The following is a 14,320-nucleotide window of genomic DNA, read 5'->3' as shown; positions in this document are numbered from 1 at the left end:
ATCTATTAGTGCACCTATTTTGTATAACAGTTTTTACTGGCATCTTCTTTATTATCCTTACAAATCAGTTCATTGCTTATATAAGTAACATTCAGTTTCCAAGAGGTGATGGGCTGATGATTTTATGCTATCCAGTTACATTAATGTGACCACCTGTCAAAAGCCTGAATAACCACCTTTTGGAGCATATACTGCTGTGAGACATGCAGGAAGGGAGTCAGTGAGGCCCTGGAAGATACTGACAGGGATGCTGGCTGACTCCAGTGCTGTGTCCAGCTGCGTTAGGTTTCTCAGTTGAGGGTACATGGCGCGAGCAGCCCAATCAATATCTGAGGAGTTTGGTGATCAATAGGTTACGGTAAACTCATCCTGGTGCTCTTCAAACCATGCACGTTCACTGAAAGCTGTGTGACTCATTGCATTGTCCTGCTGGTAGATACCATCATGCCAACGAAAAACAAATTGCATGTGGGGGAGGGGTGGGGGGCTGATCCCCAAGGTTAGATGCAAATTTGTGTTAATCAATTGTGCTTCCAGAATTCTGATATCACCCAGGGAATTACACAAAAATGTTCTCCAGACCAGAATGCCTCCTCTTACACCCAGGTCCCTTCTGGCAAGTATTGCAGAGTGTTTGCTTTCAGATGTTTCACCCCAATAAAGCATAAAATGTGATTCATCTGAAAACGCCAACTTAGTGGACCTCCATTTGAGTGTTGGCATACAAATTCCAGCCTTCGTTGCAGTCTCCATGGGTGAATGATCCAAGCACCCTCTTTGAAGGCCTATACACAGCATTGTTTGCTGAAAGGCCATTGAGGAGAGACTGTTCGTAGCTCCTTGGTTCATCTGGACGGTCAGTTGCTCAACAGTTGCACCTCTATTCGCCTGCACACATCTCTGCAGCTGCCGTTCACCCCTGTCATCTATGGTTCATGGTGCATCACAGTTCGTTTTCTACTTTAACCATGCCAGCAACCAAACAATTTAGAAACTTAGCCATTTTGGAAATGCTTCCACCCTTGGTCTGAAAGACAATGATCATGCCTTTTTGGAAGTCAGCTAAATCACTCAATTTCCACTTTACAACAACTACTACACTTTTTCTGTGTTCCCCTGATATGTTCTATATGCCCTCCACTGCTAGTGGTGCCAGGTGCCATCTGTGAGTGGTTATTGCTTGTTGATGTTCAACATAAGCAGTAGTCACATTAATTTCATTGGACCATGTATTTACCTCATATGCTACAAAAATATTTGCTTTCAGCACTATTTTGCACCATTTTTTTTTTCATCCTTGTGTTGACATAGTTTCACTTTGTATGGTTACTATTGATTTACTTTCAGTACATAACCAAATGCAATGGAAATTGAATCCCATTATACATGGTACTAGCGTACTATGTTGTTTTTGTAATAGCACATTATGTGATTTGTTTTACTATCATCTACTGCATGACTTATGTAGTCTCTTTTCCGCACTCAGTTTTCTTGAAAGTTGAGATGTATGTATGTATTGTTGCTGGCCTTTGTTTCATTTTCTGGTAAATAACAGAATTTTTTTTATTTAATGGTGTGTCAACATTCTGTGGTTAATTAATATCTGATATTTTTGCAGTCTGAACGGGGCGAGAGTGATATGGATGATGATATGGACAATGCAAGGGAAGCTGATATTGATGGGCAACCTATGTCCGGTGGTGAAGGTGAAGTGGAGGATTTAGATGGTGTACCTCTTGATGGTGCAGCATTACTAAAAGCCATGAAACATAGGCCACCACCAATTGAAGAGGACATTGATGGAGTTCCAAGTACGATTTTTCATCTTAAAAAATTAAAAATTTTTTGTGTGATTACCTTAGAAGTAAAATGTCCGTTTATCTTGAAATTTCAAAACTGATTTTTCTTATGATGAAAAAGAGGTTTGAGGGAAGGAACAGGGAGCCCAAAAAGATATTCATTGCTGGCTTTAAAAAATCTTTTAATTTGGCTCTTTGCTGGTGGTCTGCATCTTTGTTCAAAGATGTATGTGATTGATACCTGATGTACCTCTTCCTTCCTAGGTACATCATCCCTCCTCTTTTTGCAGTGTTTTATTCTTCTGTTTTATTGAGTGAACTCACATCCGTTTCATACAGAGTTTGTTACTGCTTTTTAGATGATGTAAACTTAAAAGTGAAGAAATATTTGGAAATTCCCAGGGTGCTTCCGATATTCCACTCACACATCCGTAAGTCAATCAGCACAAACAAAAACAAAACTGTCTGTTTTCAGAATATGTCATTTTTGTTTTTGTTTTGCTCATACAATGCAGCCTTTAACAGCTGTTATTTTCATTGTTACTGTTTTTAATTATATGACCACTGGGCCTAACGATAACTGATTACAAAAAAAGAAATGTGTAGAACTATAGTAGACATGAAAAAGAAGAATGACAAAAACAATAGGAACACAAAATCCACAACACTCAATAAACGGAGAAAGAAACTGAAAACATACTTATTTTTAAATCAAAGTTTATCAGTATATTATTGTTTGTGATCACACAATAGTTGACAAAACTAAAAAGTTCATTTTACAAAATTAATATTGAAAAATTGAAGTCAGATGCAGCAAACAAATTTCACACTAAAAATCTTTAAAAGTATAGACTGCACACTAAATGACAGATTAAAAAGAGCACTTGAACAGCAGATGGTGCTCCTGTGACAACCGTTGACAGGATGTTGCTACGCAAGGTGTGGAACAAACTTGATTACCACATATCATGTGAAAAGAGGGCCACTTACGGAACATTTCTAGTATGCAAAATGCAGTTTTGGCGAGTTTACGGCTGGGTGCATAAATAAAATTAAAATATTAAAAAGCAGCTTGCAAAGTGTATTTTTCTTGCAAACTACGGCAATTTAGTGTAAAGCTGCTGCAAAAATGGCCACCACAAGAAACTTCCCAAATTAAGATTATTTAACACTGAAGGATACATAGATAGTAAAATACATTGTAATGATAATCCTCCAGAGATGCTTTTTTATTTGTTGCTATTGGTTTTGAGCATGGCTCACTTTCAAGCTGGACACAATACTATAGTAAATGCTATTTTTCAGAGTAACATATACAGTGTCATTGCGTACCACTTGAAAATGAGCCTTACTTGAAACAAGTAACAATAAATTTAAAAAAAAAGGTATAAAATAGCAACTCTAGTGTACTGTCATTACAATGCATTTTTTACAATTTATAGCTGCAGAACAGCATACCAGAGAAATATTCAGAACAAAGACAACAGTAAACATAAATAACAAAATAAGCTAGTGGTCTATCTTCTCATCTTGACTGAAACAGGATGATGGTCATTCTGCAATCCCATTAAACTTAACACCATCTAGTCTGATAAAAGAACAACATACACAATAGAGGTGCAACATGTATAGTGATGAAATTCAGGAAGATATCTGCATGTTGTTGTTGTTGTGGTCTTCAGTCCTGAGACTGGTTTGATGCAGCTCTCCATGCTACCCTATCCTGTGCAAGCTTCTTCATCTCCCAGTACCTACTGCAACCTACATCCTTCTGAATCTGCTTAGTGTATTCATCTCTTGGTCTCCCTCTACGATTTTTACCCTCCACGCTGCCCTCCAATGCTAAATTTGTGATCCCTTGATGCCTCAAAACATGTCCTACCAACCGATCCCTTCTTCTAGTCAAGTTGTGCCAAAAACTTCTCTTCTCCCCAATCCTATTCAATACCTCCTCATTAGTTACGTGATCTACCCACCTTATCTTCAGCATTCTTCTGTAGCACCACATTTCGAAAGCTTCTATTCTCTTCTTGTCCATACAAGTTATCGTCGATGTTTCACTTCCATACATGGCTACACTCTATACAAATACTTTCAGAAACGACTTCCTGACACTTAAATCTATACTCAATGTTAACAAATTTCTCTTCTTCAGAAACGCTTTCCTTGCCATTGCCAGTCTACATTTTATATCCTCTCTACTTCGACCATCATCAGTTATTTTACTCCCTAAATAGCAAAACTCCTTTACTATTTTAAGTGTCTCATTTCCTAATCTAATTCCCTCAGCATCACCCGACTTAATTCGACTACATTCCATTATCCTTGTTTTACTTTTGTTGATGTTCATCTTATATCCTCCTTTCAAGACACTGTCAATTCCATTCAACTGTTCTTCCAAGTCCTTTGCTGTCTCTGACAGAATTACAATGTCATCGGTGAACCTCAAAGTTTTTAGTTCTTCTCCATGAATTTTAATACCTACTCCGAATTTTTCTTTTGTTTCCTTTACTGCTTGCTCAATATACAGATTGAATAACATCGGGGATAGGCTACAACCCTGTCTCACTCCTTTCCCAACCACTGCTTCCCTTTCATGCCCCTCGACTCTTATAACTGCCATCTGGTTTCTGTACAAATTGTAAATAGCCTTTCGCTCCCTGTATTTTACCCTTGCCACCTTTAGATATCTGCATATGGAGATGATATTGCAATTGTGGCAAGAGTTACAAAAACTCTTAAAGAAATGTATCAAATAATGGAAACAGAAGGTGCAGATATTGGACTCACTATAATTGAAAGAAGACAAAATATATGATAATATCGAATTCTGAGGCCATATGAACACCACGTGTTCATAAAGTCTCTAGCTAAAGATTTTGAGGTCAGCTGCTTAAATTACTGAGGTGACCTTTTAGCCAATGGTATTAAAATGAAACAATGTACAATGTACAAATAGGAATAAAGCCTGTGTGGTGAACTAACAGGTGTTTAAGAATTCTGTAATTACAAGAACAACAGAATTAAAATACATTTTTTCCTTGTATCACTAGTTGCTGTACGTGTGTGGAGGTAGGTTGTGATAGATTGTTGAGCAGGATCAAGAGAGGATATAAAGCTGAAGAAGAGTAAAGTAAAAATGGTCATTAATGTCTGCAAAACCATTTTATGTTAACTGGTGCAGTGTCATATGATTGTTACCATTAGGGGTTTGTGTCTTCTAGGCTGACAGTACTGCAGATCAGGCAGCAGACGGTATTAAATACTGGTTTGATGAACCTGAGTTTTAAGTAACTCATTTTGTGGCCTTTACCATCATAGATATTAAGAATAATTAGGGAACGGAATTTGTAGCTTATATTTTGTTATGAAATTAGCGTCTATTTTTAGCCAGATTTGCATCTATTTGAGCCAAATTAACATATTTTTTGGCAACAATTAGACCAATAAAATAATCTGATTTTTCACTGTTACATCCTATTCTTGGCAAATGTCTCATTTAATACTACTGTACAGCTAATGTGTTTGAGGAATGAAAGAAAACTGGTGTTTATAACAGAATTTTTAAAATGTGTATTTTTACTGCTTATAGAGTACAAATTTCAGCAGTAATACCATTACGGTTACGCCAAATTCTGTTCTTCAAAAGACAGGAGGGTACAAATTTCTGCACTACTTTCTTTTAGATTACATCTCCTATAGGTTACAACGGTATTATAATGAGACACAATTCACTCACTATTAACTTTGTTTGTGGGTGTCCACAATAAATCCAAACAATGTTTGGGAAACATTTCATATTCACTTTCAGTCCACATGACGCTAAAAGCATTGATCACATCAACTCTATAGCTTTCCTTCAGCTCCTTCCCAACAAGTACTTTGAAACACGTATACCCACTAGACACAGTGTGTGTTGCTACTGTTGTGGAACTCACAAGTGTCTCAATTTGAGGCAGCGCTATTCAGAATGATATTTCTTGGATAAAATGCCCTTGCCAAAGCCTCAAATTCCTTACAATTAGGATCCCTGCTTCTGAATGCTGCAAGCTTGCTTTTGGCAGCATTGGCTGTCTTAAAAAAGATGTCCTTACAAGCAGCTTGCAGCGTATTTTTTGTCGAATCAGAGTATTGTCCTTCACATATGTTTGCAGGTTGTTTAATTTAGGATACAGCATGTGACATGTGGGATATTTTGACTGCTTGAGTAATGTTAACAGATCCATAAGTGGCTTGGCATGATCCTTAACAAACACCATATGTGTGTGAAATTTTTTCACGTCTCTCTCCATCAGTTTCTTTTTAAATTCACACCACTGTTGCAAGTGTCTTTCATATTTGGCAACTGAAAAAAAAACTGACACCCTCATGAAAGTAATTTTCCAAATAAGACACAGCTTCGAAATCAGCTCTTCCAACGAGTCACAACTGATATGGGAAAAAGTCTGGCTTCTTTTACATTTGCACTGTTTTACTTTAGAAACTGGACATATTTATTTCCGAGTGTTTAAGGAAGCCAATTTTACCATTGTCACTACTTGATTTAAGTCGGACATAGCTGTTGTCCAGCATCACAGAGTCATGTATGGAACACTGTCACACACTAATACCCATACAGCTTCATACGCAACTGTGTGATCACTTAATGTCTAATATTATTTAAGAGCAGTTAGTTGCATTAACTGTATCTAGGAATTTCACTGAAGTGGGGAATAGCTTGCAGTCTTCGAAGTCCGGCTCTTGAAACAGGACAATGAAAACACAGCGTTCCATCCTGTCTGTTGTTTTGTCACGCAAGATGTTTATTTTTCTCCTAGTTAGAGCTCCACTTGGGCATTTTTTGTGGTCAGGGCAATTTCTAGAACCGATAGGAAAAAAATCTATCATAAAAAACAAATCACAAAATAAATATCATAGTCTGACGTAGGCGGGAAGTTAATTTGGGCAGTTAAGTTAGATTAGTAGGTCTCCTTTTTTACGAGTTCATTCTATTCAGTATAAAATGATTGTTGGAAATTGACATGGTTTTATTACGTGTAACAGTGAGTATTATTTTTTGCACAGCATGTTACAGCAAGTAATTTCATCAAGCAAGTTTTCTTACTGCACTATGGCATCTTAAGTATGATGCTGTAGACGTGTGTGAACTGCTGCATCATGGAATTGATTACTGTATTTAAACACATGCAAATTTTATTGTTACTGGTGTATCTTGGCCTATAAATGTGAAAGTGAATACAATGACGGTATCTTGAAGTGAATTGTAAGTGGTCATTAACATATGATTTTGTGCAAAGTTTGGCAGGACCTATAACACAAGATAGACCCATAACGATAAAATAACATGTAATCAATTTATTACAGCAACTACAACACAATGAGCACTATACTTAACATGCTATATCACAGCAATAAAACACACTTATACAAATTATGTCGGACATGAAATAAAAATTGTACAATGCAGTAAACATTTTGATAAATGAAAAACTAAACCACCTCTTTTTACAAATATAGCAACTAATAGGATGTGCCACCGCCAGAGTATGTGTTTTTATTGTGCACTGTGAAACTTAACTTTCAACATTAATTCATAAGTCTTACACGGAAAATTTTAAATGAAAAAACTAGCATAGCAAACAAGGAGTATTAAAGTATCTGTTTTATCATTTTCTCATTTTTATGTCAACTTATTTTGAAACAAAGCTCAATAAATCAGTTAGCACTATATAACAGACATTGCCAAAGAAACACAATACAGCCTATTTACATGCAAAAACCACACATTTGGGAAGTATACTTGTCACTTCAATAATTCTGCTTGAATTTAAGACTACAACAACCACAAGACTTCAATCTGCTGTTTTGTTCACTACCTAAGGTCTGCGAATAATGGCATACTCAGATTGTACACAAAACTCAATATTTTTCATGTAAGACTTAAAGCACCAGACCTGAGGGATTGCTTATTTCCCTTATTTCTATTGTACACCACAATCTGAAGTCACAAAAATAAATTGCTTATCTGGTAAATATTTCTCATGCGTGTATTCCCACATAGCAGATCTTCGTTGGAGAATTCAGAAATCCGCGATCGTAAGGCAACGTTTTCCATTTTCTCCATTGGAATATTGGCTTTCAAAAATGCCTCAACAGTTTTTCCCAAAAACATCTTTATCTTGCTTTCTTCTTTCGGCTCTGCTTAAGGAATCAACAATCAGTGATTGCCTCTTGTGAAAAGCAGCAGCCGCATTTACTTAATGGTGGGCAGAATGCTTCTCTGATTTGTATATATATATTTTTTTTCTACTCACACGCAATATGGCAGTTGCAAAATTTGCAGAACACTGTTTGGGAGTCTGTGGCGTATAAACCATGGCTCGCATGTTGCTCTGCTGCGTCATGTGTTTTCACAGACTTGCAACCCGCAATTCATATATAAACAATGAAAAAGTAAAAATGAAACAATCCAAATTTCAACGTGAGTTCTCGAGAAAGTCTTTCAGATTTGACATAATCACGGTGTGAGCGGAATTGATTATCAGATTACACTGACCAGCATTTATTGTTCTGTGGTCACTACCACAACAGTAATTGGAAGATAACATTGTGTTTGAGGCAACCATATCTATAAAACCAGAAGTAACACACAGAGTTAATGACTGCTGAAATGTTTAGTGTAACTGAGATTGAAATCATCCTATCCGATAATACGTGAGAAACAATAAACATCATGATTGTGGCCAGCTAAAATTGATAGAAACAGCATAGCGATTCCAAATCATCGTATATCGACTTCTATCAGTTCAGTTATTTCTGCCAATTACCTCATCAACAGTCTCATTAGCTTAAGTCTTTGTTTCAAATGTATATCGCTGCTATACGTGACAACACTTTCTTGCATTGCCCAGTATTGTAACATACAACTATCCAGCATAGCTCACTGAACTTACACTCAAGTGAAAATTGGGAGAACTGACTGTTGAGTTACATCCAATACTACATGCAAGCTTCAGTAACCCTGTTGATAGAGCAATGGATTGTGACAAATTATAAACATTACCTGTTGGTCACTGGTTCAAATCCAACCCAAACAAAAATTGTAAATGACTCAACAGTCCTCTCATTAAGAAAACTAAGTTGCAAAATTTCACAAAACTGATCAGAAACTCAGTGCTGTCGAGTTTTTCCTGCCATTTACATGCACTTACATTTACAATCACTGTTAACACACATCACCTTTAAGAAGCTTTCTAATGTGGCCACACACTTTTTACTTTATTGGAAACGATCCTGTTTTACTTTCATACTGTCTGACTGGCATCATTGTTGTTTAAAAGTTTCGTCGCTGTACATAAATATGAAGAAAATATGCTTCAGACATTGACATCAGTTTCAACTCACTAACTTCCCACCCCTTACGTGTAGGTTACCTGCATTTTGCGAAAGCTTTATCTATTTTGACATACAAAACCTCATTCCCCTACACCTTTTTGTACTGTTGGCATTCATGTGTACACAAATTCATTTATCCTCAGTTGTCCGTTTCTCCACTACAATTAATGAAAAACCATACAAACAACTGCCACAGTTAGTTCATGCCAAAACTATTATCATATTTCATGTAACACTTTTAAATTTTACAACCTTGTAACTTTTAAAAACTTATGATGTCATCGGGATTCATACTTGGAATCTTGTGACCCAGTCATACGTATTACCTGTTGCACCACAGAACCGACCCACACTGTTACCTCTGGTGATGGTCTTGAATACGAGGAAGTCGATACTGAGATTTGCCAAGAATTTTACTGTGTTTTGGGTCATCGTTCACGTCTTCAGTGACAATGGACGTGGGTACGCTTTACAAGTTAAGCTCATCATAGTTTCTGAAAATGTATTTCACGTGAATGTGATAATCAACAATCTAGATATAAGATATGGACTCACTTTGAGCAAGTTTAATGCAGTTGCATGGAGCAGGGAAAAAAATGCCCATCCTTGCACGTACTACCCTCTAAATGGGTGAGTGTAAAAGCATCAACTTTTTGAAGTTTTCCTCTATTGTTGTTAACAAAATTTCTTTCCATTGTTACTTAAAAGTTGTAACTGAACTTTTCATCACTAAGTAGCTGAACCATTTGCAGAAAAAGTACAGAAAAACCTATTAACTTTGGCTAGCACCATTTAACACATGTGTATCTTTTGTCTTTCTGCTAGCCTGTGATGTCACCATAGTGTGTTTTTGATCATGTGACCAAATCTTGAAATTTCATGATTTTTAAGCTTTAATTACTTAAAAGTAACAGATATTTTGTGATATTATTGACCAAAAATGCTATTTGGGTGTTATAATTACTCAGAATAATAACAATCCAAACCATACTTTTAACATAGAAAAATAGCCTATAGTTCTGCCTCTGCCCATTATCTAGATACTGAAAGAAACTTTTTATCTCAGGACAAGTGTGGTCATGATTGATACACTTCTACTGTGCTTCAAAATTAATCAAACAGTTAACCTTGGAAAATACAATATTAAATACATAACCAAATTGATGGTTGATTACTGTATGCTGTTCGGTAGAAATTAGTTGCAAGTGCTTCAAATGGTGTGGTGTTTAAAGTAGCAACCCCAGTAATTAAAAAAAATTTAAAACAGTCAACACTGTAAACTTATGATTCGTCATGTTCATCAGATATATTATCAAATTGCTAATCTTCTTAGCTTTTGATCAGCCTTAGGGACAAAATACACTTACTGAATAAGCTGTCAAAAACTTTATTCAGAGATCTCTTGAGGCCACACCTCTTTATGAATGTGGTATTACTTTCATTATGTGCAAAATTAAATGGTATATATTTTTATTACTAAAAGTTTCTTCCACTCGTTTACTGTTTCCATTTCCACTATCAAACTGATCACTTTATTTCAAAATTGTGATTGTAAATAGTTGTTAGTAGACAATATTGAGAAACTTCCTGGTAGATTAAAGCAGTGTGCCTTGGGACAGAGTTATAATCTACCAGGAATTTTCAAAAGAAGTGCACAACTCCGCTGCAGAGTGAAAAAATTCTGGAGTATGGAGACACTTGTTAATCTGTCGTTGCCATTTGTTTATGAAGATGTTTGAACATACTATTGATAAACACGTTCATGAAAGCAGATGGATAGTCTCTCAATATGATTTTAACATAAAAACTAGGAAGGAGAGCCTCTTATTAATACAAAATTCTTGAGGCTTTTGTGGCTGCTTATGACATACTGTCTTTTGGCTTCTGTCTTGGGCTCCTCTGCCATTGTTTGTTTAACTGTTTTCCTGATGTTTGGCCAGCACGAGTGATTGGTGTTCACATTTGGAACACATTGTTCACATTGACAGTGACAGTGACAGTCACTCGTGCTGGCAAAAGTCAAGAAAAATCTTTAAACAGAGTCTCATATTAATGTCAGAATTTTAATATCAGTTATATAAGAATAGATATATCTGTTGTAACAGAAACCCCACAATGGCATCAGTAGTGAGAGAGGTGAGGGGCTCAGAAAGCCCCCATGTTCACATCATCTATAAGATAACTAAATTTTGTTAATTAACTAGTTATCAACAGAAATTGAACTTTTTTCCCTCCAAGTAATATGGTTTCTTAAATCTTTTTTCAGTGGATGATGATATTGACGGTCAGCCCATGGAAGAGGATATTGGACAGTTTGATACACATCCTTCAATGAATTCAATGAAACAAGATAAACCGAACATGCCTGCAGGATTTGTACCATCTCGCTGGGAAACAGTTGATCCTGAACAGGTTGAAGCTCAAGCAATGACCACCAGCAAGTGGGACATGCTGGAACAGACTGAACCACCAGAACACCAGGAAATAAGTGAGGACCAGGGTGAGAGCCCTGGTGGTGGAGAAGATTCTCAAGAAGGAGAGTATTCAAACTATGAGTCAAGGTATAGTAAATTTTTATTTCTACAATTTTTAGTTCTTACGTTGGAATCACTAGGTCTTGTAGAATGAAAAAATATTTGCTCCATGCCTTTCCAGTTAAAAACTTTCTTTAGTTGTAAAGACATTCCTTGTGCTTAAGTTTTTAACAAAACAGTTTGTACAGTCTTAAATATAATAATTAGCTATTTCATTTTGTGGTAGAATTCTTTGGACCAAATGAAACACAAAGTAGCTTCTTTCACAAAGCATTGTAAAAATTGATGGTAGCAGTAAAAGCAGATATATTTAAATATGAACAAGTTAGGAAAAGATAGATTTGCTACTTACCTGAAGAAGACATGCCAAGTTGCAGACAGACACGATTAAGACACTTTATAATTGTGCCTGTCTGCAACTTGACGTATCTTCTTTATGGTAAATTGCAACCTATCTTTTCCTACATTGTTGATATTCCTACCAGGTGTTTCCATTGTTTGTTATTAGAATATGGTCATTTTAGCAGTGAAGATATTGATTTCTGAAGCACAGTATTGGAAAATGAATATTTTCCAATACTGTGCTTCAGAAATCAGTATCTTAGGATTCATGATGTTCTTTGTAGAAATGTCAATTGGGGATGCTTACAAATAGCAATTAACAGTTAATTCACTTGGATTTGACTATCTCATTATACAAGTAGAGGATACATTAGTTTGAAGAAGATGTAAAAAATGAACAAGATTTTTTTCTGTGGAAAATCCTATGTATTTGTCTAAAAACAAAGATGATGTGACTTACCAAACGAAAGTGCTGGCAGGTCGATAAACACACAAACATACACACAAAATTCAAGCTTTCGCAACAAACGGTTGCTTCACCAGGAAAGAGGGAAGGAGAGGGAAAGATGAAAGGATGTGGGTTTTAAGGGAGAGGGTAAGGAGTCATTCCAATCCCGCGAGTGGAAAGACTTTCCTTAGGGGGAAAAAAGGACAGGTATACACTTGCGCGCGCGCGCGCACACACACACACACACACACACACACACACACACACATATATATCCATCCGCACATACACAGACACAAGCAGACATTTGTAAAGGCAAAGAGTTTGGGCAGAGATGTCAGTCGAGGCGGAAGTACAGAGGCAAAGATGTTGTTGAAAGACAGGTGAGGTATGAGCGGTGGCAACTTGAAATTAGCGGAGGTTGAGGCCTGGCGGATAACGAGAAAAGAGGATATACTGAAGGGCAAGTTCCCATCTCCGGAGTTCTGACAGGTTGGTGTTAGTGGGAAGTATCCAGATAACCCGGACGGTGTAACACTGTGCCAAGATGTGCTGGCCGTGCACCAAGGCATGTTTAGCCACAGGGTGATCCTCATTACCAACAAACACTGTCTGCCTGTGTCCATTCATGCGAATGGACAGTTTGTTGCTGGTCATTCCCACATAGAAAGCTTCACAGTGTAGGCAGGTCAGTTGGTAAATCACGTGGGTGCTTTCACACGTGGCTCTGCCTTTGATTGTGTACACCTTCCGGGTTACAGGACTGGAGTAGGTGGTGGTGGGAGGGTGCATGGGACAGGTTTTACACCGGGGGTGGTTACAAGGGTAGGAGCCAGAGGGTAGGGAAGGTGGTTTGGGGATTTCATAGGGATGAACTAAGAGGTTACGAAGGTTAGGTGGACGGCGGAAAGACACTCTTGGTGGAGTGGGGAGGATTTCATGAAGGATGGATCTCATTTCAGGGCAGGATTTGAGGAAGTCGTATCCCTGCTGGAGAGCCACATTCAGAGTCTGATCCAGTCCCGGAAAGTATCCTGTCACAAGTGGGGCACTTTTGGGGTTCTTCTGTGGGAGGTTCTGGGTTTGAGGAGATGAGGAAGTGGCTCTGGTTATTTGCTTTTGTACCAGGTCGGGAGGGTAGTTGCGGGATGCAAAAGCTGTTTTCAGGTTGTTGGTGTAATGTTTCAGGGATTCCGGAATGGAGCAGATTCATTTGCCACGAAGACCTAGGCTGTAGGGAAGGGACCGTTTGATGTGGAATGGCTGACAGCTGTCATAATGGAGGTACTGTTGTTTGTTGGTGGGTTTGATGTGGACGGACGTGTGAAGCTGGCCATTGGACAGGTGGAGGTCAACGTCAAGGAAAGTGGCATGGAGTAGGACCAGGTGAATCTGATGGAACCAAAGGAGTTGAGGTTGGAGAGGAAATTCTGGAGTTCTTCTTCACTGTGAGTCCAGATCATGAAAATGTCATCAATAAATCTGTACCAAACTTTGGGTTGGCAGGCCTGGGTAACCAAGAAGGCTTCCTCTAAGCGATCCATGAATAGGTTGGCATACGAGGGGGCCATCCTGGTACCCATGGCTGTTCCCTTTAATGGTTGGTCTGTCTGGCCTTCGAAAGTGAAAAAGTTGTGGGTCAGGATGAAGCTGGCTAAGGTAATGAGGAAAGAGGTTTTAGGTAGGGTGGCAGGTGATCGGCGTGAAAGGAAGTGCTCCATCGCAGCGAGGCCCTGGATGTGCGGAATATTTGTGTATAAGGAAGTGGCATCAATGGTTACAAAGATGGTTTCCGGGGGTAA

The 14,320-nt window shown here is 37.8% G+C and overlaps 1 protein-coding gene across 1 annotated transcript in view; it reads left to right on the top strand.

The window, feature by feature from the left end:
* The window catches only part of LOC126174308 (U2 snRNP-associated SURP motif-containing protein), a 162,534-nt gene that overhangs the window by 118,418 nt on the left and 29,796 nt on the right, over nucleotides 1-14,320 (top strand). The window contains exons 17-18 of the mRNA XM_049921025.1: nucleotides 1,619-1,811; nucleotides 11,461-11,755. Of these exons, the coding sequence (XP_049776982.1) occupies nucleotides 1,619-1,811; nucleotides 11,461-11,755 (488 nt within the window). The remainder of the gene's footprint in view (nucleotides 1-1,618; nucleotides 1,812-11,460; nucleotides 11,756-14,320) is intronic.

This window comes from Schistocerca cancellata, chromosome 1 (genome assembly GCF_023864275.1).
Source record: "Schistocerca cancellata isolate TAMUIC-IGC-003103 chromosome 1, iqSchCanc2.1, whole genome shotgun sequence".
Lineage (NCBI taxonomy): Eukaryota > Metazoa > Arthropoda > Insecta > Orthoptera > Acrididae > Schistocerca > Schistocerca cancellata.
Note: the sequence above shows the minus strand (reverse complement) of the source record. Positions and strands in the feature narration are given on the sequence as shown.